Below are 25781 nucleotides of genomic sequence, written 5' to 3' on the forward strand. Positions count from 1 at the left end.
ATGTATTCTCTAGTTATGAAGAATAACTAGAGTTGGGACGATAAAGATAGGCTAGAGTTGGGACAATAAAACACTATATAATTAATTGACTATTTACATTTATTTAAAGCTGTTCATCTTATTCTTACAACAAGATGAACAGCTGTAGAAATATCGTATACAATAATAACATAAGTCCAGTGAAGTTACTGCTAGAATTAGAACTTCTCTTACTCATTCTAACGTCCTCGTGTCTATGTGACCTTACTCTAGTTTTGTGAAGAATCTGAGTTTTAATAAGGTGAGAGTAGAAATGGGCTGATGCTCGTGGGGTTCTCTTTCTCATTGGGTCTTTGAAGTCTACGTCGTAGAGGCCGAAGCGGGATCTACAAGAAGAGAAGGTAAGAGAATAAAATTACATTAAAAGAGAAAAATTAAAAGCAAATTACTAATTTTTCATGCACAAAATAAGCTACTAAAAGTCACGTTATTTGGTGCATGAAAAATTATATTGAGATATCCTCCGTATTAGATTATGTGGTTATGTGTGATTATGTGGTTATGTGGGACTTTTACCGCGCCAAAACCCCCCCGGTGACCGTCCTCAGCGCTGCGTAGAGGACTCCGGGATCTCCAAAGGAAAGCAACCGGAGTCCTCTTAGCGCGTTACCCCGTCGGACTCCGCCCCGATTATTATGAAGCTCGTCACTCCTTGTGGAGCGTACGACGGTATGAGGTCATACATACCATCGTTCTTCCTGGGGTTGCTAGCCGGGCGGTTAGAGCTCCCACTCTTGCCGCCTGCAACCCCAGAAGCCCCCTTTCAGCCGCCTCTTACGACAGACAGGGGATACCGTAGCCCTATTCTAGTCCCGGAACTACAGGGACAATCTATTTCTAGACCTAGCATCTTCAGTGAAAACACGTGGCTCTGACTGACTTTTTGGGGACCATCTTTGTCCTCAGGAATGGCAACGCACCTATGATCGACTTCATATAGAACCCCTCTATATCGAGTTGGTAAAATTTTTCCATGCGTAGTCCATCTTCAATTACTTCATTATTTCAATCTTATCATCATCATCATCATCATCAACCCATTACTGTCCCACTGGGCACGGGTCTCCTCTCAGATTGAGAAGGGGGGTTGCCAAGTGCGTATTGGTAAACTTGACATACCTTTGAGATATTTTTTTATAAAAACTTTCAGGTCTGCAGTTTTACTCAGGGTGTTTTCCTTCACCATTTAAGCAGGTGATAATTGATTTGTAATACGCACATAACCTTTGAAAAATCAAAGGTGATGGATTTCAACCTTGGAGCCCTCGATCAAGAGGCCGAGTTCCTTAACTTTTACTTATCTTATAAAAATCTCAAACAAACCTGTAGCCATCCATCCATTCAAAGTTATCCATTAGCGTCCATACACTAAATCCGATGATATTAGCACCATCTTCCTTAATAGATAACAGAATCTGCAAAGATTTACCTTTATTAGTATGTAGGTGGTTATTAAAATATGAAAAGAGATTACATACTTTGCATAAATAAATATTTATTTCCACACATACACCTACTTTAGCAAATTTCTTGTGACCAGGATGCCATGGACATATTCATAGACGAAAACTCAAATAACCTAAATCATAACATAAACCTTAGTTCATAATTGAGATGCGTCTGGCCGGGGAACGAACCCAGAACCGTCACCGCTCCGCCACGCGGGTTATATGTTGGGTTTTCCATATTATATATTATATAGGCTGATCTCAGGGGTAGCGGCGCATCGGTGGCCGACCTTAGGTAGGAATATTACTAATTATATCTGGGGTTGATTACAAATGTCAATGGGCGGCAGTAGCCACTTACCATCAGGTGGACTGCATGCTCGTCTGCTACTCCTATATTATAAAAAAAAACTAAGGGATCCTAAACATTACCTGTTCCAGATGATCTGATATGAAGTCGATCCTTTCTTCATCATCCAAGTTTCTATCCAGACTGCCATACCCGGTCTCAGTGATTAGGATCGGGAGATGCTGACCGTACTCCCTCCTCAGCCAAGCGATTTGACGCCGCATTCCTACAGGATAGGCCTGGAATTATAATTAAAAAGTATATTACTATTATAAGCATTTAAAATTTATGAACTCTCATAGCGTCGACATAGCTCTGAAGTTAGTTATAAAGTAGAAATAAGGGTGGCAAGAAGGGTGAAGAGATTGGCAGAGGGAGATTTCCCGCCGGGCTGAGTGATCATACCCGGGGAGCGGCCGTGCTTCGACAGTCTCAATTCGGAGTTTCTATATATTATACTAGTATATTGCTATGCAAGAAATTGAAGAAACATGTATAGCGTGATTCAGTAGCGCCATCTGTTGACCAGTTGCGGAAAGTCGTAATAGCATGCTTCAGCAGTGCAATTTGTTGAAAAACAGCGGATTTGTTGACACAGCGTTGTTCAGTAGCGCCATCTCTTGACGTTTTGTGGGAAGTTGCCACAGTACTATGGTATTGAATTTTAATGTTGTTTACAAAATTTTTAAATATTGAGTAAATAAATATTGAGATTTTTTTAAATTATTACTTTCTCATCTCAATACTTGGGTACATTTTTAAATGAAGGAGTTTCTAACTTGTTACAAATTACGTTAAAGAATCCATCCATTGACACATACTTGTTATACATGTATGGAAGCTAATATAAACCGTGTAAAAGCAATCCGTTATTTTCTGATTTTTCAAAATTATATGCGTAGGTATTCGATATTAAACGGTGAAGAAAAACACTATGAGGAAACCTGCATATCTAAGAAATTTAAAAAAAAGTTTTCAAAGGTATGTGAAGTGTATCAATTGGCACTTGACCAGCGCGGTGGATTATGGCCTAATCCTTATTCTGAGAGAAGACCCGTGCCCAGCAGTGGGACAGTTGTCGGTTGATGATGAAACGCAATACATTACCGGCATAATACTGACGGCGCCGACTTTCCACCTGGGGTCTGCCACCAGCGTTATGTTCAGCTCCGGGGAGCCAGTCACGAACCAGATCCTAGGACCATCGCCAGGCTCGGAAGGCCTCACTAGTCGACTGGTGTACATGTTCATGGCGAAGAAATCGTATGTTCCTGGAATTTGAGAAAATGCTTTTTTCAAGTCAAGAAGTTTGAAGCTTATGACGTTAAGTGATGGGGTTTTATAAGGAAACTAGCTGACTCGGCAAACGTTGAGTTCCCATATAAATAAAAAAATGTTAAGGGTGAACAACCCTTAGGATACTAGGAATCCACTTAGGGATATGAAAAATAGATAGTAGCCGATTCTCAGACCTACTGAATATACATAGAAAATTTGTTGAAAATCGGTAAAGCCGTTTCGGAAGGAGTACGGTAACAAACATTTTGACACGAGAATTTTATATATAAGATTATAATCACATAAGATTTCGAATATCTAATATAAGTACTTCGGAAAACGGCAGTATTTCGGAAGTAGATTAGTACTTCGGAAACGGAACGGTTGCCTCATGTGTCTGCCGGCGTTTACACCGGTACGAAGGTGGTAGAGCCCTTTGTGGTTCGACTCCGGCGGCACCACCGCCACACCTATTTCTACCTAATAACAGCAGTGTTAGGCGCTGCTGTGTTCCGGTTTGAAGGGTGTGGTAAGGAAGACAGACTTTTCCGAGGCGTTCCAGCTTAGTCCTCAGGGGTAGGGGCGCATCTGTGGCCGACCTCAGGTAGGAATATCTAATCCTATCTGAGATTGATTGCAGATGTCCATGGGCGGCAGTAGCCACTTACCATCAGGTGAACTGCATGCTCGTCTGCTACTCTTAAATTATAAAAAGAAAAAAAAAAAAAACACCCTTCCACCGAAACGCAGAACTGCTTCAGATTTGATGGTGGTTAGGCTTTTAAGTTTTAGGTTTTATGTATTCCTTTTTACAACTAAGTAATACTTTACTTAGCCGTGGTATACATACCTCTAATTAATTCCTTTTCTGCCTTAGTAAAAGGTGGTAGCCTGGAACGAACGTGACCTTGTTTTCTGCTGTATTCTGCAATGACTTTCTCCAATAATGGAGGCCACCCTCCTTCTTTGGAGAAGATCGGATGAGCGTAACGTCCAGCCTAGAAATTATAACTGTTTTGAGTTACTGAAAGCTAACATTCATAAAGCTAACATCTTTATTTCTTTTATATTTAACCTCATTAGGTCTCAAGCCCGTCTGCCTTATAATGATAAGGTCGGGACGGACGGTATCAGTCCTCTACATAATGCTGAGGACTGAGAAATTCTACATAATCCGTTGTTGCTCCCAAAGCATCAGGTAACTTTTAAGATTCCCCAAGTCAACAAAAGAGGTTACCAAAATACATAGCGAAATAGATTTAAGTAGAACTTACACAGTGTTGCAACGCTAGTTCAGCTAAGTCCTCGTACTCAGGAGTAAATGGCTCCATCCAGACCAAGTTATTGGTGAGCGAGACTTTACCTGGAATAAAACAGAAGATTTAATTTAAAGAAGTAGCAAAAAAGCAAATATTCCACGAAATGATAAGTGGCAAGTGCCACCCATGGGTGTCTGCAATCAACCTCACATTCCTATGTAGGATCCCTATCTAAGGTTGCTGACAGATGCCATGATATACCTGTGTGGACATGTTATGTATGGTCACATTCAGTTGTAAGCACACATGGTAAGCATAAATGTTTATCTGGGTAGAGCTAGGCATTCAGAGGACTGTACTTTTGTTCTATTGGATATTCCGGAGTCCTCCACGTAGCGATGAGAAAATTAACTTAGGAGTTTAGTAGGTAAATAGCCCAGATACCCTGCTGTCGCTCCTATGACAACGGGCACTTTTTGTAAGTTTCTCCCTCGTCACAAAAAAGGGTCAATTATACACTTACCATGATACTTATGTCTATATTCAGTATCATATATCCTCCAAGCCTTAGCATGAGCGATCAGCGTGTGCTTATTGCAGAGGAACGGCGCCATCTCCATTTCTTTAATCCTCGGTGCAGTAAACTCCATATTGTAGGCCCCATCGCATATCAGAATGGGTTCGTTTATAGTGATCCAGGTTTTCACTCGATCAGCGTAGAATGAGAATATGATTCTTGCGTAGTCAGAAAACCAGTCCGTGATGAGGGGGTTTGTCCAACCACCTGGAATTGACAATATTTCTAATTCATCAACGAGTTCTACCATCTATAAATAATTAACGTGCTTGGCTGTGTTAGGGTCCTGGGACTTAAATGAGAGAGTGGACTGTATTTTGCTGGTTTAATAGGCCGCTTAATTACATTAGGGTTTCCCGGTCAAACAATATTTAAATAGAAATCGTCCGTGGTCGACGGAGGTCGCAAGCGTGAGCGGTATTCGGCTCGTACCACCACCGCACCGCCCGCGCCGATGCGTTGCCCGCCTCCTCCGCCCGCGCGTCTCCTCCCGTGCGTGTTACGTAGGAATCTTAACAGGCTGCAACCCTTTTTATGTCTAGTGGGACATAAATAGGGTTGGTACTCTCTTCCCACAAGTTTAAATAATCACCTAAATCATGCTGATACTAAATATTGCCTATTTCATTCATAATATTCATGATATCATGCATGAAATATCATAGATCCGCTATTATAATTTTCATATTAGATACAAAATGACGTCACTAAACTTTCAGGATAATTGTTAATTGGTTAAAAATTCAGTTGTAAGACTTCAACGATAAATACTGACGGATTCACCAAGCCTTGTATAACATACCGAGGTCCTGTAACTTTTGTGGTAGATCCCAATGGTACAATGTCACAACAGGCTCAATTCCTTTCTCCAGAAGTCCATCTATCAGGTTGCTGTAATACTGCTTGCCGGTCTCACTGATCGCTGTCGGAAAGCCTGTTGGCATTATCCTGGTCCAGGATATCGAAAACCTGGAAGAAATGGATTGAATTTTAATGTAATGTAAGCGGAATACATCTTGCCCATCTGTTCAATAGCCACATATTTATTTCACAGTTTTACTTCAAAATATATTCAATCCCGTGAAAGCGACACTGGGATATGGGGGTTTTTTATATGTAATATAAGAATAGCAGATGAGCACACAGTCTACCTGAAGGTAAGTGGCTACTGCCGCCTATGGACATCTGTAGTCTACCCCAGATAAGATTAGATTCCTATCTGAGGTCGCCCACAAATGCCGTTACGCCTGAGGACTAAGCTGAAATGCCAGCGAAAATTCCTTTAAATAAATTTAGGTGGTAGAACCCCCGTGGTTCGATTCCGGCGGCACCACCAGTACATCTATTTCGGCCTAATAACAGCAGTATTAAGCACTACTGTGTTCTGGTTTGAAGGATGTGGTAATGGAGATATACTTTTCTGAGACATTCTAGTTTAGTCCTCAGGGGCAGCGCTAGCTGTAAATCCGACCTTAAGTGGACTGCATGCTCGTCTGCTACACCTATATTATAAAAAATAATTGTATTTTGCTTGATAATTATATCAGCATATAATAATTATTATAATGTTGCGGAGCCTTCAGAGCGCGAATCGGATTAGTAAATGCTAATTTGTAATTTTTATGAGCGGCCCAAAAACATTTTTAGTCGCAATGTTGATAATTTTTCCTTGTTAATTAATATATCACTTAATTACGACTAAATAAATAATTTAAGAATATACGTAAAACTGTATTTTCTAATAAAAAAACACTTAACCATAATAACGTTTTTGTTTCCATAAAAAATTGGTATGGTTATAAATTATGCAATTTTAAAAATTATAATGAGATGGACTATCATCATTAATTAGAAAAAAAGTAAAAATAATAGGCATTTTTTAAAACATAATTATGTAGCGTAGATTAGCGTACCTTTAATGTTTTATTAGAATTTAAAAAAATGCGTTTAAGTTCCTAAATAATAGTGTCTAGATTCAAAGACCTTCCTTCCTTTAAAATAATTATTATTTTAGTTATTATTTTATTAAACGATATTTTATTTTAATGACGTAAGAAAAATATACTTAATTTTATAGGTTTAAGGATAATCTACGTAACGTCATAATAAACGTCAGATAAAATATCGTCGGATAAAGGCAGTAATCGCCTCAGAATAAAATTATAATAAGATTTAAGTTATTAACAAAACGATTCAATTCGGAGTAAAAAGCGTGGGGTGCATTTTATTGCGGTTTATAACTATCCTCGCATAGAGAGTTGCCAATAGAATAATTATTATATTTAAAATATCACCACTCGCCGAAGGATGAAGTTCCATCCACATCGGCTGGACTCGTGGCAGTTCTCTACGGTTCAGTTTGCACGGACGTTTTTGCCTCAAACGTGTAAGATGTGGAATGAGCTTCCTCCTGAGGTATTCAAGCAGCGCTATGACATGGGGTTCTTCAAAAAATGTGCAAAAAGAGCTCTCCTTCAAAGCCGGCGATGTATTGGCGACTCCTCTGGTGTTGCAAATGTCCATAGGTGGCGTTGACTACTTTGCATCAGGTAGCACGTCTGCCTAATCGTTAAACAATAAAAAAATGAAGTACCCCAACCAACTCAAGCTAATAAAAGAGTGTTAAAAATGGGTTTTCTGACCTGTAGAAATGCAAACCCAGCTCATGGGCTATCCTGATGTCCTCCTTCCACAAGTGGTAGGAGTCGCAGGCCACATCACCATTCCCATTCACCACAATGTCAGGGTGGTCATGGGCATACCTGTCCCAAACGCTTTCGCCTTTATCTGAAATTTTGACAGATTTGTGCATTGATGGATTGACAGTTTAATGGATCAATAGATTGACTGATTGATGAATTATTGGATTGAAAAAATCAATTGCGATTGGCGGATTGATTGATTTACGGATTGATGACAGAGAAATAGTTGGATACAGATTGACGGACGGACAAATTGTATATATATGTATTTAAAACTACATTAATTTGTGTTGGAATTCTGGTTCGATGTTCGTTCGTTGTTCCAAGAAAACAAATATAATCTTGGTGTTCGTAGATTTTTTTACGTCTTTAAATAGTTAGTTAATATGTAAAAAATATAAAAAAAATGAAGATTAAAAAAGACATGACCGATAACTAAATACCCCTGGTGGGACTCGAACCCACAGTCCCCGGCTTAGGAGGCCGATGCCTTATCCATTAGGCCACAGGGGCTGTTAGATGAAAGTGCCGAAATGTGCCATATATACAATACTAGCAGAACCCGCGGCTTCGCCCGCGTAAATAGATATGATATGACATACAAATAACTGTATTGTAAATTTGTACCTTTAACAATTTTTAACGATAAATAAACATTAATATTTAATTAATAAAATATTTTTTCACATATTTTTTTTTCGTCACTGTGTACCTAAATTGTTCAAGCTTTCTTCAAAAACATACACTAAAACTGGATTAGTGGACTGTAATGAAACTTCTTTAAAATATAAGTTTCATGTAGGATACAATAAATATTATTTACACTATTCCATATGACCCGTCCGTGTTCCGTGTTATTCTCTAACCCCATAAAATACCTAACCACTATGCAAAAATCATAACGATCCCTTGGTATGTGAAAAACAAAACACCAACGTATACATGGGAACCGTATGGCAACTTTTTGGTGACAACCGTATGGCAAATTGTTAACACACTAAAACCCCCTCTCACAACTTTTGGTGTTTAGCTTAAGGTATGCGGCCTCACATACAGTGGTTCTACAGCCAGGGTCGCTGGCTGAGGGGTTGGACCTCCCATTCTTGCCGCCCGCAACCCCAGATGTCCTTGCTGCCTTTAGTCTCTTAAGACAGGCCGGGGATACTGTAGCCCTGTTTTAGTCCAAAGTTTTAAACCAAGGTCTTTGTGTCTACCACATCACCAAAACTAATCCACGTATAACCACAACTATACCCTATGGGAGGGACAAAATGTCGGCAGGGACAAAGAGCAGTGTATCCGAAGTGGTTGGGATGTAGGCAGTATACCAAAATGTCGTCCAGGTGAATAAAATTACGCATTATCATATATGAAATTTGCACCCCTTCGCGTTGTTATGTAATTGTGCTTACGTGTGAGTAGACGGTATCTGAAATTTCACGTTTCCAACTTCGAACCGAAAAGATTCCAGTGTAATACATGTAACACTTATTTTACCTCCTTAGTGGAATTAAAAAAAAAACCTATATACATATGTATCAATAAATATTTCATTAGAAATTTCAAAACCTTGATTAATACGTTTTGAAAGTGAGTATATTTTCGCTTTTATATATATATATATATATATACATATAGATTATTCTAGTAAAATAAGTATTGTAGGCAGCCCATAATAAGCCGTTGGCCATCTAAGGTTGTGCCTCAAGGTCTCATGCGATGTTGCCGCCTCGCTGACCTGCGCGCGCATCCCAACGGCCGATGCAACCGGGTTTTATATGTCTAGGGGTATTTTTAGGGGTTTTCTGAATATATAATATTCTGAATACAATAAAACTATTCAATCCAATGATAGTAATTTTAATATGATCAACAAATGATATTCAAAGATCAAGTAAAAAAAAAACGGGAAACATGGTTTAAGCCGGCGCAGCGAGCTAAAAAAAAAAAACAGGAAACGTGCCATAAGGTAGCACGCCGTCCAAAAAAAACATGTTCTGAGACGACCAGCGGAGCAAAAAAAAAAAAAAAAGCACACAAACTGTAATATATTTTTATGGGAATTTTCAAATAATTGAAGCAATTATAGGGGGTTTTGACTTCAGTTTAGAGATAAATATTTTTGAGAGTTGGTAACACTAGTCTAGTTGAGTCCTCCATGCCGAGCGTTACGTATTGTGTATTAAAAAGCAAAATAATAACCTACATATTGTTACAGTATGAAATTTTCCAAAATTTTGTAAAACAGTCAATTTGTTCATCACCACATTATTATAATTATAATATAAATAATAATAATAAATTTTCATTAGTACGTACTTTAATTTATTTTATATTAACTAAGTAGTTAATGTAATGTTTTACAGTTAAGTTGTATTTATAATAATGAAATAAATTAAATTCTTACTATGTATATTAAAAATGCCTTTTTCATTATCTACGACTGAATACTTAACATCTATTTTTTTTATAAAAATAAAGTTTTATAAATTAGAAAGTACATTTTTATTTTTTAAAGCTTAAGCGATTATAAGTGAGCTTTTGATTGTTTTGTTCGTTTTTTAAATATTTTTTTTAATTACAGACATTTTATATACCTACTTTTTATATCTTTATAGGTGAAGGTGGTAGAACCCTTTGTGGTTCGACTCCGGCGGCACCACCGCCACACCTATTTCTGCCTAATAACAGCAGTGTTAATGGCTGCTGTGTTTTGGTTTGAAGGGAGTAAAACAGGCACATATTTCCGAAGCGTTCCAGCTTAGTCCTCAGGGGTAGCAGCGCATCTGTGGCTGACCTCAGTAAGGAATATCTAATCTTATCTGGTGTTCATTGCAGATGTCCATGGGCGGCAGAACCCACTTACCAACAGGTGGACTGCATGCTCGTCTGGTACTCCTATATTAAATATAAAGAAACTAAGCCTCCGCTGTTTGTCCGTCTATCACAGGGCTCTATCTCCTGAACTGTAATAAGGTTCCGTTTTTAGTCTTCGGTACGGACCCCTAAAATTACGTACCACTAGCATTCCAACCGCCTTCCACTTGGTAAGCTGATGATGCGGACCCGAACTTGAACCCAGAAGGAAACCTTCGGTCACTGCCATACCCACTTACTACGATTGTACTGAAATAAAACCATTTTAAATATTATTTTAGCGCTTTCAAATTTCATTCTTCGGAGGGCACTTTTGAAATGAAATGAAATTACAACTTACTACTACTCGTGATGCTTTCCAACTTAGTCCTTAAGAGTGAGATCTGTGTATAAAGATTTTCTGTAATAGGGTTCCGTTTATATCCTTAGGGTACGGAACCCTAAAAACTAAGGAGGATACGAAATTAGTTACATTTTTTTTTCTTAAACATTACCGGATCGGAACGCGACCTCATCAGTGATGGTTTGACTAGAAACTTAGTTGGTTTGTTTCTTTTTTTGATGAAGAAAATGATAATTGATTTCTAATTCGCACATAATTCTTAGAAAATTACAGGGAAGCCTGGGATTCGAACCTCGGACCCGCCGATTAAGACAAAGTTTCAACTACTAGGCTATTACCACAGTATAAGGTATATCCTTATACTGTGCTATTACTAAATATCCTAGTGTAGTCCGCAAGGTCTAATTTGAGCTTTGCATTAGTGTGACTGAACACAAAAGTAGAGTCAGATAAAACACTTTCAAAAATAAATTTTATCTATTTTACCACGCTTTTATTAATATAATAATAATTATTATATAGGTTGTATATGATAATAATTATATAGGTTGTATGTATGTATGTAAATTTGTAGGTATGTATGTAACGGAATCTTTGAACTCGATTTTTACCCACTTTTTCTTTTCACTCGATTTTACCCACAAACGGTCCGATTAATTTAAAAGTTTGAACAATTATCAAGAAGCGACGAATGAGGATTAACGACTTTCTTTGTGCGATTTTAGCGTGGTTTTTAGTTTTTAAACTATAATTATTAGTTAAGTACTTAAGTTGAAGAGCTATTCTTGTTTAAAAAAAATATAGTAATAAAATGTTTTTACCATATGCAATGAAATTAATTAGTATAATTAAATTAATAATAATAATAATAGTATAATTAAATTATTTTTTTTTTTGTTAAAATTTAATTTAAAATAACACATTTTTTTTTAATTAACTAAAAATTAAACGTTAATACTTGGTGCAATTCATGAAATTGAAACTTATCAAAAATGTGAAGACAGACTAAAAATTAAAATATAAGGAAAATAAACTTTGTAGTAGTTAAATCCACCATTTTGTTACATTGTACAATTTTATAATAAGAGCTCATCGCGAAATTTTTCGCGTAAGTCTAGATAGAATGGGAACTAAGTCTGTGATTTGAAAATTGTACAATGCAGAAAAACGGTGGATTTAACTACTACAAAGTTTATTTTCCTTATTTTTTAATTTTTAGTCTGTCTTCACATTTTTGATAAGTTTCCATTTCATGAATTGCACCAAGTATTAACGTTTAATTTTTAGTTAAAATAAAAAAAAATGTGTTATTTCAAATTAAATTAAAAAAAAAAAAAATTGATATTTTAAATTATTCGCCACATTCACGTTTATTTATATTTGATGCTATTTTACTAAAAAATCGAACACAAAAACAAAATATTAAAAATTAAACAATTCTGCTTGCCAAAAAGCAGTATAAACCGGTTTAAATCAATTAAAAGAGGTAATCTGACTTCACACCTACACCACAGTAGAAATATGTATTTGTACTGTGCCTACACTACCCATGTGAACTCACACAAATGCAAAGCTTAGCATAGACCTCGCGGATTATAATAACTATTAGTTATTTAAATTATATCAATCGCTCACTATCAGTGGTGCGACTGGCACCCTAACTTTCATTAAAAAATATCCGCTTGTGAATGTTTCAACAGTATATGTTCATGAAAATTAAAGCTAATTAACTTGCAAGGACAATTGCAATCATTGCACGATCGCTAAAAATTTTGTTGGCCAAGTACAATAAAATAAACAATAAAAAACAATACACAATCTCACGTAATTAATATAATTATGACCAATAACCAGTCTCTTTTATTTTATAAACTTTCATTTTAATTTTTTTTGTTCGCAAATATTGAACGCAGCTTACGTCATGATCCAGCGAACAATATACTGCGTGTTTAATTATATTAAAAATACAACCGACTTCTATGTCACTTCAAAGTAAATAATTCGCCAAGTACGAGTCGAACTCACAAATGGAGGCTTACATATATATAAAAATACAATTTAATTGGGAAACCTCCTCCTTTTTTGAAGTCGATTAAAAAGGTTTTTATGCTGCATGGTTGCCAAACATGATAAGGTTGCGAGGTCGACACAGCTGGAACGCCTCGAAAAAGTATGTCTCACTTACCACACCCTTCAAACCAGAACACAGCAGCATTTAACACTGCTATTATTAGGTAGAAATAGGTGTGGCAGTGGGTTCGTTGGAGTCAAACCACATAGGGTTTTACCTCCTTTAAAGTGGAAAAAGAATAAATAGATTGCACAATATTTATTTCTACCTAATAAGAGCAGTGTTAGGCGCTGCTGTGTTCCGGTTTGAAGGGTGTGGTAAGGGAGACAGACTTTTCCGAGGCGTTCCAGCTTAGTCCTCAGGGGTAGCATCTGTGGCCGACCTCAAGTAGGAATATCTAATCCTATCTGGGGTTGATTACAGATGTCCATGGGCGGCAGTAGCCACTTACCATCAGGTGGACTGCATGCTCGTCTGCTACTCTTATATTATAAAAAAAAATATATACTATATACTATATAAAATTCTTAATTTACTAAACATAACTACATTGTAGATTAAAGATTTAAGAATTGTATGCAGTTTTTGCAGTATTTTCGCTAAATATACATACAAATAAATAAAATTGAAGTATCTGTTTTTAATGTTAAATTTACAGCATTTTCCTAATTGCATACGATGCAATTGAAAGTATATGGCACTTATAACAAAAAAACCATTGTTATTAAAATATTTTTGCCTGTCTGTCTGTCTGTTCTGTCTAGTCTCCGAAACGGCTGAACTCATTTTGACGGGACTTTCACTGGCAGATAGCTGATTTTATAAGCCGTAGCCAGCTTCTTTTATTTTAGAAAAAAATATGTAACACATCATAGATTAGTAAAGATTACTCACTCCTAACAAGAAAATGTACCCAGTTTTGAGAATTGAAATAGTTGCGTAAAAAAGTTTTGCCACGTCTCCGTGCTAAAATGTCCCTAAAATATTTGAAATAATTATTTATTTATTATGTAAATTGCGCAGTATTAGTTATTTATTCGTAAATTTTCTCTAAAAATGTTTTTATTTGTCAAGAATTAAAAAAAAGAACTTACTATAATACGTCGTTTGTGGCTTCATTCAATTTCAAGGCGGCGAAGTATCTTTACTAATCTATGTAACACATGAAATCTTCAAAGTACTTATCCTTGAACGCGGGTAAAACCGCGGGGCACAGCTAGTAATTTAATATATTCATAATCATGTTGCATTATTTAATATAACCATAATCATGTTATATTATTGTTATTATTGTTTTATTATATCTGAAGTAATGATCCAAATAATTGTATTATATCTTCGTATAACGTCACATGTATAAAAATACTCATCATGTAAAATAATTTTTAAGATATTATTTTTACATTTGTACTACGTCCCTGTGATGGGCTTTGGTCGCTGCACAACTAAAGGTCTGGGGTGAACTCTATCTAACTACCCACTACATTACTCTCCTATTCTACGATCAAGGTGAAGATAGGTGCAGCAAAGTGGGAATGCCAAGAAGGTTTGAAGGTGTTAGAACTCTTTGTGGTTCGACTTCGGGGCACCACCACACCTATTTCTAACAAATAACGGCAGTGTTAAGCTTTACTGTGTTCTAGTTTGAAGAGTGTTGTATATGAAACGGCGTCTAAATGTTCAATCAATACCTATTAAGGAGCGTCGGCAAATCAAGAGAGGCATTTTTATTAAATGGACACACGATAACAGCTGTTTCCTAGTAACGCTTGTGGGAGAATGCTTCATTTCATATATAAATATTCCGTTTTTAAAACCACATGATATTAATTTCGAACTACCGCTCCGTATTAACAATTGGCTACCTGTATCATGGTATAAAAAAGGGGCGCGCAACTGTCGACAGATCAGAAGTTGTCCAATAGTGGGCACGGCACGGTGGTGCTCTGAACTGTTTGGTATTTTGCTTGGGTGTTATTGTTACTATGGAGGCATTAACGCTTATTCATTTAATTGTTTTAACTATATTTTTATAAATATTGGTTAAATTAGTTGAATCGAAATACCATTGTAGATCTACCTACCGGCGCGCCCACACGCTTTTTGATTAGATCATTGAGGTATTATTACCCCTTTACACCCGAGATGACATGAGCGTGAGTTTCACTTTAAAAAAAATCCCACGTGACAGCTTCTTATTTTTCGAAACGCAACCGATGCCGATCGATCGTGAGGAGAGTATCGCACGTGCTACCGGCTAAGTGAGCGGGGTGCAGGCGGTCAGTTGTGCTAGGGACTCGTCCAAAGATGGCAGATTTTTTCGACCCGCGCACTGTCACAGGTATATAATTATTTTTGGTATTAAATGTATAGTATCTATCATTAATTATAGCTAATTTGAAAGCTAAAAGAACACTAAATACGTGGAATTTAGAAGTTTTTTCGATTAACTTGCAATTTAGATACAATTATCTTGCAAATTTCAACTGTTACGATCGTGTGCCTACGGTTGTTGGTGCAGAATAACGTTTGATGAAAATACTTTTATTGCTATTACCAGTTATGTGTAAGTTTCGTCAATATCAATTTTGTTTGTTACAATTTTAGGGGTACATTTAAATGACGATCAGATTTTGCCAGTGCGGGGTGAGGAGAAATGTATCGGACTTTGAAGATCTTCATGAAAGTGAAGAGTTTCAACCAAATAGATTAGAAGAGTTTCAATTTGAAGAATTGTGCCCTGAAACAGATCCAGAAGCACATGCAGACCCTCAAATAGAAACTGACCTAGAATTGGATCTGCAACTTGAGCCTAAACCTCAACCATCTACTTTAAAATCATCCCTAGAAATTTCTCGCCGCCGAGCATCTTCACGTCCAACACATCGAAAAAAAGCTTGGAAAAGAATACGTTTTCTGTCTTGAAAAGGTCTATACATCCCTACCAACATCTCCAGTAAAGTTTCCAAAGAAATATTTTTCTTAATATTTTAATTATGAGGCTCTTGATATGTTACCAGATGCACAAATTTATATTATCTAAGAAGAACCGGTCGAAAAGTTAATTTAATTGCAATAGATATGGCTAAAGTTTTCTCCATCTGCATTATCATTGGATGTATTCCCTAGCCAAGAATACCTACGCCTTGGAGACCTGGATTGAAGACGGAGGCAATAACGGAAGAAAGAAGAATGTTGATTTTCATAGAATTACGTAGTTTAGGTTTCATTGCCAAGACAGTTTTTTTATAAAAACTAATGAAAATAAAGACAGTGATGTTAAATATCTCCAAATTGTTTTAATTTTCTAATATTTTTTGATAAAAAACTATTTTTTTTTGCAATTTTCACGATCGTGAGTGTGACAGTTCCCACCGGAGACTCACGATCGTGCGGGTCGATTTCTGGATTAAGTATAAACTCTGGATTTTTTTTCGTATTTTTTGTGGATCCCTTAAGCTATATAAAAAGCCGTAATAAACGTTTTGAATCGGAAATTGCGAAAAAAAATCTTCGGGTGTAAAGGGTTACTATATCAGTGGTTTAGATATATAAAACAGCGCAAATCAATTAGGCAGTGATAGCCTACTAGTTAAGAAACTCGGCCTCTTGTTCGAGGGGTCCGAGATTCAAATCCCAGACACATATCATTGATTCTTCAAAGATATGTGTGTTTTAGAAATTAATTATCACTTGCTTAAACGGTGAAGGAAAACATCGTGAGGAAAGCTTACCTGAGAAATCTTTAAAAAATCACAGGTATGTGAAGTCTACCAATTCCCACTTAGCCAGCGCGATGGACTATGGCCTAATCCTTCTCATTCTGAGAGGAGACCCGGGCCCACCAGCTATGGGACAATAATGGGTTAATGATAAAATCAAATTATATTTCATTTTAAGAAACCATTATTATCTCATGCCTTTAAAAGAGTAGTTATTATGTAATGTAATATGAATTAGCAATGATTTTCATTAAATTTAGTAAGCAGGGGAGTTTCTGGTGCGATAAATCAATCTCGTTAGGTTTAATTTTTAGAAAACGTCGTTAAAAATATAAAAGTCAGTAATCCAGGTAATTTGTTGGCGTTCAAAAAGAGTTATGAATAGAGTATAAATAAATTTTGAATAAAGGAGTGTGAGTTTGAAAAAAAAGAGTATTTATTGAGGGAAAATGGAACGGCTAAATAAAACATTTCTTTTTAAGAATAACATTAAGAATGTACTTATTTTATTCCCTCAAACATACAAGTTATAATTAGAAAAGTGTATTTAAAAAATGAAATAATGTATTTTTGTAGCAGTGAGCATTGTAATTTTTTAGTTAGTGAGTGAATATTGATTTTTTACTACGTTCATTGTTTTGTAATTGTTGTTAATATGAACAAAAATATTTAACAATACAAGGTTATTTGCTAAAGAATTTGGAAATATGACATTGAAATTTGAATTTACATGTTTTGCCTACGTAAAATGTTTCAACCTGTGGTAGGAACTATATATTATTAGGAAAACAAAAAGCCAGGCAACTTTTTTTCTAACATTGAAATAATATAATTGTTCTAACACTTAAGTAATAATATAAGCATGCAGTCTAACTGATAGTAGGTACCTACTGCCGTTCATGGACATCTGTAATCAACCCTAGATAACATTACACATCCTTAGGTCGGTCATACATGCGTCGCTACTCCCAAGGATTAACTTGGAACGCCTCGGAATGTCCCTTACCACACCCTTTAAAGCGGAACACAGCAGCGCTTAACACTGCTGTTATGAGGCAGAAATAGGTTTTTTTTATATAATATAGGAGTAGCAGACGAGCATGCAGTCCACCTGATGGTAAATGGCTACTGCCGCCCATGGACATCTGTAATCAACCCCAGATAGGATTAGATATTCCTACCTGAGGTCGGCCACAGATGCGCCGCTACCAATGTGGACTAAGCTGGAACGCCTCGGAAAAGTCTGTCTCCCTTACCACACCCTTCAAACCGGAACATAGCAGCGACTAACACTGCTGTTATTAGGTAGAAATAGGTGTGGCGGTGGTCGCCATACTCAAATAAAAAAAAAACACATTTTGTTGTTAATTTAAAATTACTATGACTTAATTTCTTTTATGTGTATCATGCATAATTTTAATTATAATATTATTATGGTTAACATTTGCATCACTGTTTTTTACTTCGGTACTTAAACTTCCATGGTAATTTATTTACATATTGTAAAATGAAATTTGACTTATTTTATTATATATGTTTATTTTCGACTTACCCCAACACGACTGCTTGTAAAAACAACATGATTGTGACTAGCTTCGAAGTTACACAAGGAGGTGATTAAGATATAAGTAATAATATGACATTTAGCCCGCGACGTCGCCTGCATAGCAAAGAAACCTGTAGTAGTAAAGAAAACAGTAGCAATTATTTAGCTATTTTATGAGGAATAAATGGCATTTAGCATCAGTATGCTGCCATGTCATTTATTCCTCATTTAATTAATGCCATTGGCCCACAGATTACCATTGGGTAGTCTAGTGTAACGGATTTTTAATCGAGGGGCCCGAGGTTCAAATCGCAGATACACACCAAGTTTTGTGTGTTATAATGAATCACTGGCTTTAATAGTGAAGGGAAACATGGAAACCGTAAAGATATAAAAATATATGTGAAAAGATATTAAAAACGTGAAATCTATCAATTTGCTCTTGACCAGTGAATTATGGCCTAATCCTTCTCATCCTGTGAGGAGATCTGTGTCCAGGAATGCGACATAGATGGATTGAGGATAAAAAAACGTCATTTGACATTAAACAATATTGTATTGAATATACAAAAATCTTAAAACGTCATCCCGTGCCGTTCCGTTTGTTCTCGTCAGTTACGTTTTATTCCGTACCGTCTCATCTAGTCACATTCCATCATATCCCATCTCGTACCTTTCAATCCGTTTGTAATTAGTGGATATCAGTTATTTTTATTAATAATTACTATGTACACACATCTCTTTCATAATGTTATATTGACGTATATATGTAGCGTAGTTAATAAATAAGTACCTGGATGACCGAGCTTTGCTCGGTGTTGTAATCATAAAACAAAAATACCGATTATTTGAAATAAAAAGTCACGGGTGCAATTAGTAAAAATATTTATCCCTAAACTTAAGTCAAAACCCCCTAAAATTGGCTCAATTATTTGAAAATTCCCCTAAACATGTATTTAATAAAAATAATATATAAATTTAATAAAAATATAATTATTATGTAATAATATTTCTTAATTTATTAATATATTTATTTATAATAATATATCCATGTTTTGATTTATGATGAAAGTGTGCAATGGAACGTTCTAAGTATAGGTATTCTGTGGTTCTACAATGGAAAATTTTCCTGTTGACAGTTGAGTTCAACTTTTTCCAAAATCCCAGTTATGTTTTATCGTTGATTTAACTCTTGAAAATGTTCTCCAAAAGAAAAGTTAATTGCGTTTTCGGATGCGCGGAGTTTGGTAAGTTACAGAAACATATTTTATTTATCATTCATAATGCAACTTTCGATGTGGCATAAACCAACATCGATTCATTTTTATGTAATTATCTTACGAGGAAGAAGTCCTTTGTAGTTTCTTGTTTTAAGTGTGCCAATATACAACTTTTGGCAGTTATTCATTATCAATTTGCTGTCAACTAAGTGTTGAGAGTTTAATATATTCCGTCAAGTATTGAAATCATTACGTAATTTATATAGTATTGAAGTTATAACTGAATTATAAGTTACTAAGTTAGTTTTAAATTCTTACTTGTGTTGTACTTTTTCAGGAGCTTATCTGGATCGCTATCCTCATCCTAGTAAAAAGTGGAGTTGTTTGCATCTTGGCTTTCCATTTTGGGTAACAAAATACCAGAACATGAATATGAGAAGATTTATTAAAATAAGGAAGTGTGTGATTACCACTTAATACCAGAAGACAAAGTTCCTAACAATCATTGCTTAAAAAATTTGGCAGTAGCTTCACTTCATTTAAATGGTAGGTCTATATTTCTTTTATGTATAACAAATTGTAAACAGACTGTCTATATTCTGCATGGGTAGTAAGAAGCTATATAAATAGAAAGTAAAACTATTTGATTGGTACCACATCTGCTTTATTGTTAGGCCCAAATATAAAAAAAAATTGTAAAACATTAATTAACATTTTCAAAGCTAACCTGAAATCAGACAATGATGCCCAATCTTCAACATCCAAAGCGTTAATTACAGGTTAATATTGATTCATTTTGTAGCAAAAACTTACAAAAAATCTAAATATAAGTTTTAACATCTTTGCTTTTACTTATATAAATATTTAATAAAGCCACATTTATTTTGCAGATCAGAAAAAGGGGCCAGCTTTTATGATTGGAAAATACAGAACCATGCAGGAAGAAAAGAGAAATTTAAGAAGAAAAATGACAAAAGGAAAACAAAAATCACAAATGGAAAACCTAAAATGTTTAATTGTAATATCCACACAAATGAGTTCAGGATAGTATTTATTGATGTATCAAATAACATTTTTATTTATGGTGCTGGTGCAGACAAATAAATCGTATTTTATCTGGTAAAATTATCTGGTTTCTGTATATTTATACAGAAAATGATGACCATCTTAAGCAACATGCACAAGAATATTTTATTAAGCATAGAAGATATTTATAAAAATATTATAAAAATGTGAAAATTAAATATTTCGCATATTGAAATAGTTTGTTAGTATTGCATATATACTAAGTTGTTAATATTGTTACAGACAGACTTAATTGCTGATAATTAATAATTTGTGACACTTATTAAATACTTTTTCTATTTTTATGTTTTTGGAATGATCACTCTTGCTTTGAGTTATGAATTACTGTCGATTGATTTTTGCAACGTCTTCTTTTATAATGGAAGTGTGATAAATTTGTTCATATAAAGATGTATAATTGTAAAAATGTTGATTATGGAAGAATATATTGTATTTCTGGAATTCCTTCTGAGCGTTTTCATAATATATAATAAATATTTATTTAATCTATTTTTTTTATTCATATCACCTTCAATTCTGGCGCTTCAATATATGTACAAATGCATCATACGTATAATATCTCTTATTTCATGATTAATTTTATTATAATGTGTGGAGACATAATTGAGTTATATGGACGTTTGTATTTATTTATTATTATAAAATACTGTTTATATAGTAAATAGTATATAAATATAAGCGTCTTTATAACTCTTAATTTTGTCTCCACACAGTATAAAAAAAATCATCTTTATGAAATATGAGATATTATAGGTACTATGCATTTTATATGAATCATATAGATACGTACTATTTATACGTATGTACCTTTAGCAACAATTCACACCAATTCACTTGGCGGCGGTTGTGCGCAATCGTGTCAATTTTATCACGTAAGATGCCTCTCTTTTCTTACCTAGGTTACTATACTCTTTGATAGTGTTGCATGACAACTACATGACAGTTACTTCATAATAGAAAAAAATAGTACTTATTACTCGCCAATAGATGGCAGGAAGAGCCAAATAATGTTGTAATGTAATTGAATGACTACCTTTTTTAAGCTAAGTCAATAAAAAAAAAAATGTTTCATTTTTGTTTCCCAAGAACAGTTTTTCTCACAAAAATAAGAAACACGAAAAAAAGAGAAAAAAAAGAAAAAAACAATCTGACCGAGATTTGAACCCAGGTTTCCTGCGTTTTAAGGCATCCGATTTCTCCACCGGGCTATTCTAACTTCGTAAATAATGGCGAAATTTAGCTTCGTACTCTAATGATATTGTAGGAGGATTTTATTCCATGAAAACACGGTTGAAACGACATTTCCTGAAAATAAAACCTAGCTAGATTGATTTATCGCCCCCGAAACCCCCTAGATAAAAAATTTCAAGAAAATCGTTGGAGCCGTTTCCGAGTTCGTTGATATATATATATATACAAGAATTGCTCGTTTAAAGGTATTAGATATGAAACTCGCTCTTTGCCAACTTTAATTTGCTGTATACATATATAAAGCTGAAGTACCAAATGAACATATAACGTAAATGGCAAATGGTCACCAACGACCATAGACATTTACAATCAACCGAGTAAGATTTAAGATAATATACTGGATGTCATATGTATATTACTGAGTTTGATACGATCAAGGACCCCGGAAGGTCTCATGTAGGTTTGAAGTAATAAATAACAATACAACCGTCTTTTATGACACTACAAAGTAAAAAATAATTTAAATAAATGTTAAAAAATAAACGTACTAAAGTACATAGTTCTGAAGTCGGTAATTTTCGGTGGATCACGACGTAAACAGTGTCCAATACGAGCGTTAACTTCAGAATTAATCGTTAATAAAGGAATTTGTGGTTTATTCCCAGTTATAAAATTCCTTTGAAATTCATATTTTTTAAATTAGGAGTTCACAATTTATTTAATAAAAAAAAATAATAATTAAAACAGTGATAGCCTAGTGGTTAAGAAACGCGGCTTCTCGATCTAGGGGTCCGAGGTTCAAATCCCAGGCACCTCTGATTTTCAAATTTATTTATTAGAAATTAATTATCACTTGCTTAAACGGTGAAGGAAATCATGGTGAGGAAACCTGCATGCCTGAAAGATTTATATAAAAAAAAATATCAAAGGTATGTGAAGTCTACCAATACGCAATTGGCCAGCGCGGTGGGTTATGGCCTAATCCTTCTCATTCTGAGCAGTGCCCAGTGCCCAGCAGTGGGACAATAATGGAATGATGAATTAATTTAATCCCCAGTTAAGTTTCTTTTTATATCATTTCAATTATTTTAATGTTTTTGTTTTGTAATTATTATTGTAATATAAATTAAATAAATGTAGGAAGTTTCTTCGAAATGTTTATTCTCAGATATTATGAAGATGGTTGAGTCCCTTGTGGTTCGACACCGGCGCCGCCACCGTCACACTTATTCTGCCTAGCAACAGCAGTTAGAAGGATGTAGCGACATACTTATCAGACGTGTTATAATTTAGTTCTCAGGGGTAGCAGCGAATCTATGGTCGACCTCGGGCACGAATCTAATTTCATTGTGGTTTGATTACAGATGTCCATGCGCGGCAGTAGCTACTTACCAACAGGTGGACTGCATGCTCATTTGCTCCTTCTATATTATAAAAAAAAATGTCCCTAAAATATTTGAAATAATTATTTATTTAGTATGTAAATTGTACATTGTAATTTTAAATTACGCAGTATTAGTTCTGAAATTTTCTCTAAAAATGTTTTTATTTGTCAATAATTCAAAAAAAGAACTTACGATAATAAGCCATTTGTGGCTTCATTCAATTTCAAGGCGGCGAAGTATCTTTACTAATCTATGCCTCAAACATACAAGTTATAATTAGAAAAGTGTATTTAAAAATGAAATAATGTATTTTTGTAGCAGTGAGCATTGTATTTTTTAGTTAGTGAGTGTATATTGATTTTTTTCTACGTTCATTGTTTTGTAATTGTTGTTAATATGAACAAAAATATTTACCAATACAAGGTTATTTGCTAAAGAATTTGGAAATATGACATTGAAATTTGAATTTACATGTTTTGCCTACATAAAATGTCTCAACCTGTGGTAGGAACTATGTATTATTAGGAAAACAAAAAGCCAGGCTACTTTTTTTCTAACATTGAAATAATATAATTGTTCTAACATTTATGTAATAATATAAGCATGCAGTCTAGCTGATAGTTCATGGACATCTGTAATCAACCCTAGATAACATTACACATCCTTAGGTCGGTCATACATGCGTCGCTACTCCCAAGGATTAACTTGGAACGCCTCGGAATGTGCCTTACCACACCCTTTAAAGCGGAACACAGCAGCGCTTAACACTGCTGTTATGAGGCAGAAATAGGTTTTTTTTTTATATTATATAGGAGTAGCAGACGAGCATGCAGTCCACCTGATGGTTAGTGGCTACTGCCGCCCATGGACATCTGTAATCAACCCCAGATAGGATTAGATATTCCTACCTGAGGTCGGCCACAGATGCGCCGCTACCCCTGAGGACTAAGCTGGAACGCCTCGGAATAGTCTGTCTCCCTTACCACACCCTTAAAATAGGAACACAGCAGCGCCTAACACTGCTGTTATTAGGTAGAAATAGGTGTGGCGATAGTCGCCACAGTCAAAATAAAAAAACACATTTTGTTGTAAATTTAAAATTACTATGACTTAATTTATTTTATGTGTATCATGCATAATTTTAATTATAATATTATTATGGTTAACATTTGCATCACTGTTTTTTACTTCGGTACTTAAATTTCCATGGTAATTTATTTACATATTGTAAAACGAGATTGGGCTTATTTATTATTTATGTTTATTTTCGACTTACCCCAACACGACTGCTCGTAAGAACAACATGATTGTGACTAGCTTCGAAGTTACACAAGGAGCCACATTTAGCCCGCAACGTTGCCTGCAGCAAAGAAACCTGTGCAAAGAAACAGTAGCAATTATTTAGCTATTTTATGAGGAATAAATGGCATTTAGCATCAGTATGCTAAATGCCATTGGCCCACAGACTACCATTGGGTAGTCTAGTGTAACGGATTTTTAATCGAGGGGCCCGAGGTTCAAATCGCAGTTACGCACCAAGTTTTGTGTGTTATAAAGAATCACTGGCTTTAATAGTGAAAGGAAACATGGAAACCGTAAAGATATAAAAATATATGTGAAAAGATATTAAAAACGTGAAATATATCAATTTGCTCTTGACCAGTGAATTATGGCCTAATCCTTCTTATCCTGTGAGGAGATCTGTGTCCAGGAATGGGACATAGATGGATTGAGGATGAAAAAACGTCATTTGTTTGACATTAAACAATATTGTTTTAGAAGGTGGTAGAACCCTTTGTGGTTCGACTCCGGCGGCACCACCGCCACACCTATTTCAACCTAATAACAGCAGTGTTAAGCGCTGCTGTGTTCCGGTTTGAAGGGTGTGGTAAGGGAGACAGACTTTTCCGAGGCGTTCCAGCTTAGTCCTCAGGAGTAGCGGCGCATCTGTGGCCGACCTCAGGTAGGAATATCTAATCCTATCTGGGGTTGATTACAGATGTCCATGGGCGGCAGTAGCCACTTACCATCAGGTGGACTGCATGCTCGTCTGCTACTCTTATATTATAAAAAAAAAAAAAAAAAAATGTATTGAATATACAAAAATCTTAAAACGTCATCCCGTGCCGTTCCGTTTGTTCTCGTCAGTTACGTTTTATTCCGTACCGTCTCATCTAGTCACATTCCATCATATTCCATCTCGTACCTTTCAATCCGTTTGTAATTAGTGGATATCAGTTATTTTTATTAATAATTACTATGTACACAGTACACACATCTCTTTCATAATGTTATATTGACGTATATATGTAGCGTAGTTAATAAATAATAAGTAAACTACAAAAAACTGATTCATCTGTTTATGCTTTTTAAATTACAATTTTTTTGTGCGGATTTGCGCTAATCTGGACAAGTACATCATTTTCTTGCTTGTTGGTATTTATTTAGTAATATTCATATTCATATTATGTGGTATATGAAACTCGCTCTTTGCCAACTTTAATTTGCTGTATACATATATAAAGCTGAAGTACCAAATGAACATATAACGTAAATGGCAAATGGTCACTAACGACCATAGACATTTACAATCAACCGAGTAAGATTTAAGATAATATACTGGATGTCATATGTACGAGTATATTACTGAGTTTGATACGATCAAGGACCCCGGAAGGTCTCATGTAG

At 35.2% G+C, this 25781-nt stretch overlaps 1 protein-coding gene, 1 long non-coding RNA gene and 1 other non-coding gene across 6 annotated transcripts; 1 reads left to right on the top strand and 2 right to left on the bottom strand.

The window, feature by feature from the left end:
- Nucleotides 1-81: 81 nt before the first annotated feature.
- LOC140756365 (myrosinase 1-like) lies at nucleotides 82-24418 on the bottom strand. 2 transcript variants are annotated; one of them, XM_073091836.1, is made up of 11 exons: nucleotides 24370-24418; nucleotides 10672-10778; nucleotides 7593-7737; nucleotides 5753-5919; nucleotides 4897-5157; nucleotides 4389-4477; nucleotides 3965-4112; nucleotides 2944-3107; nucleotides 1920-2075; nucleotides 1363-1454; nucleotides 82-365 (listed from the first exon to the last, which is right to left on the bottom strand). In XM_073091836.1, the coding sequence occupies exons 1-11, from the start codon at nucleotides 24396-24398 to the stop codon at nucleotides 125-127; spliced, it is 1599 nt and encodes a 532-aa protein (XP_072947937.1). In that variant the 5' UTR covers nucleotides 24399-24418; the 3' UTR covers nucleotides 82-124. The 2 variants fall into 2 exon arrangements, with proteins under 2 accessions (XP_072947937.1, XP_072947936.1); XM_073091835.1 differs by lacking the exon at nucleotides 24370-24418 and adding an exon at nucleotides 18218-18308.
- TRNAR-CCU (transfer RNA arginine (anticodon CCU)) lies at nucleotides 8093-8165 on the bottom strand. Its single transcript has one exon. It is a non-coding gene; the product is annotated as a tRNA-Arg (tRNA).
- LOC140756540 (uncharacterized) lies at nucleotides 19190-21002 on the top strand. Of its 3 annotated transcripts, none has more exons than XR_012103893.1 (3): nucleotides 19190-19458; nucleotides 19769-19977; nucleotides 20322-21002. It is a non-coding gene; the product is annotated as an uncharacterized LOC140756540 (long non-coding RNA). The 3 variants fall into 3 exon arrangements; XR_012103894.1 differs by lacking the exon at nucleotides 19190-19458 and adding an exon at nucleotides 19467-19668; XR_012103892.1 differs by lacking the exon at nucleotides 19190-19458 and having other exon boundaries at nucleotides 19467-19977.
- Nucleotides 24419-25781: the final 1363 nt, after the last annotated feature.

The sequence above is a fragment of the Epargyreus clarus genome, unplaced genomic scaffold (genome assembly GCF_041222505.1).
Source record: "Epargyreus clarus isolate Ecla_fem2 unplaced genomic scaffold, WU_Ecla_fem_2.2 ptg000035l, whole genome shotgun sequence".
Taxonomy (NCBI): Eukaryota; Metazoa; Arthropoda; class Insecta; order Lepidoptera; family Hesperiidae; genus Epargyreus; species Epargyreus clarus.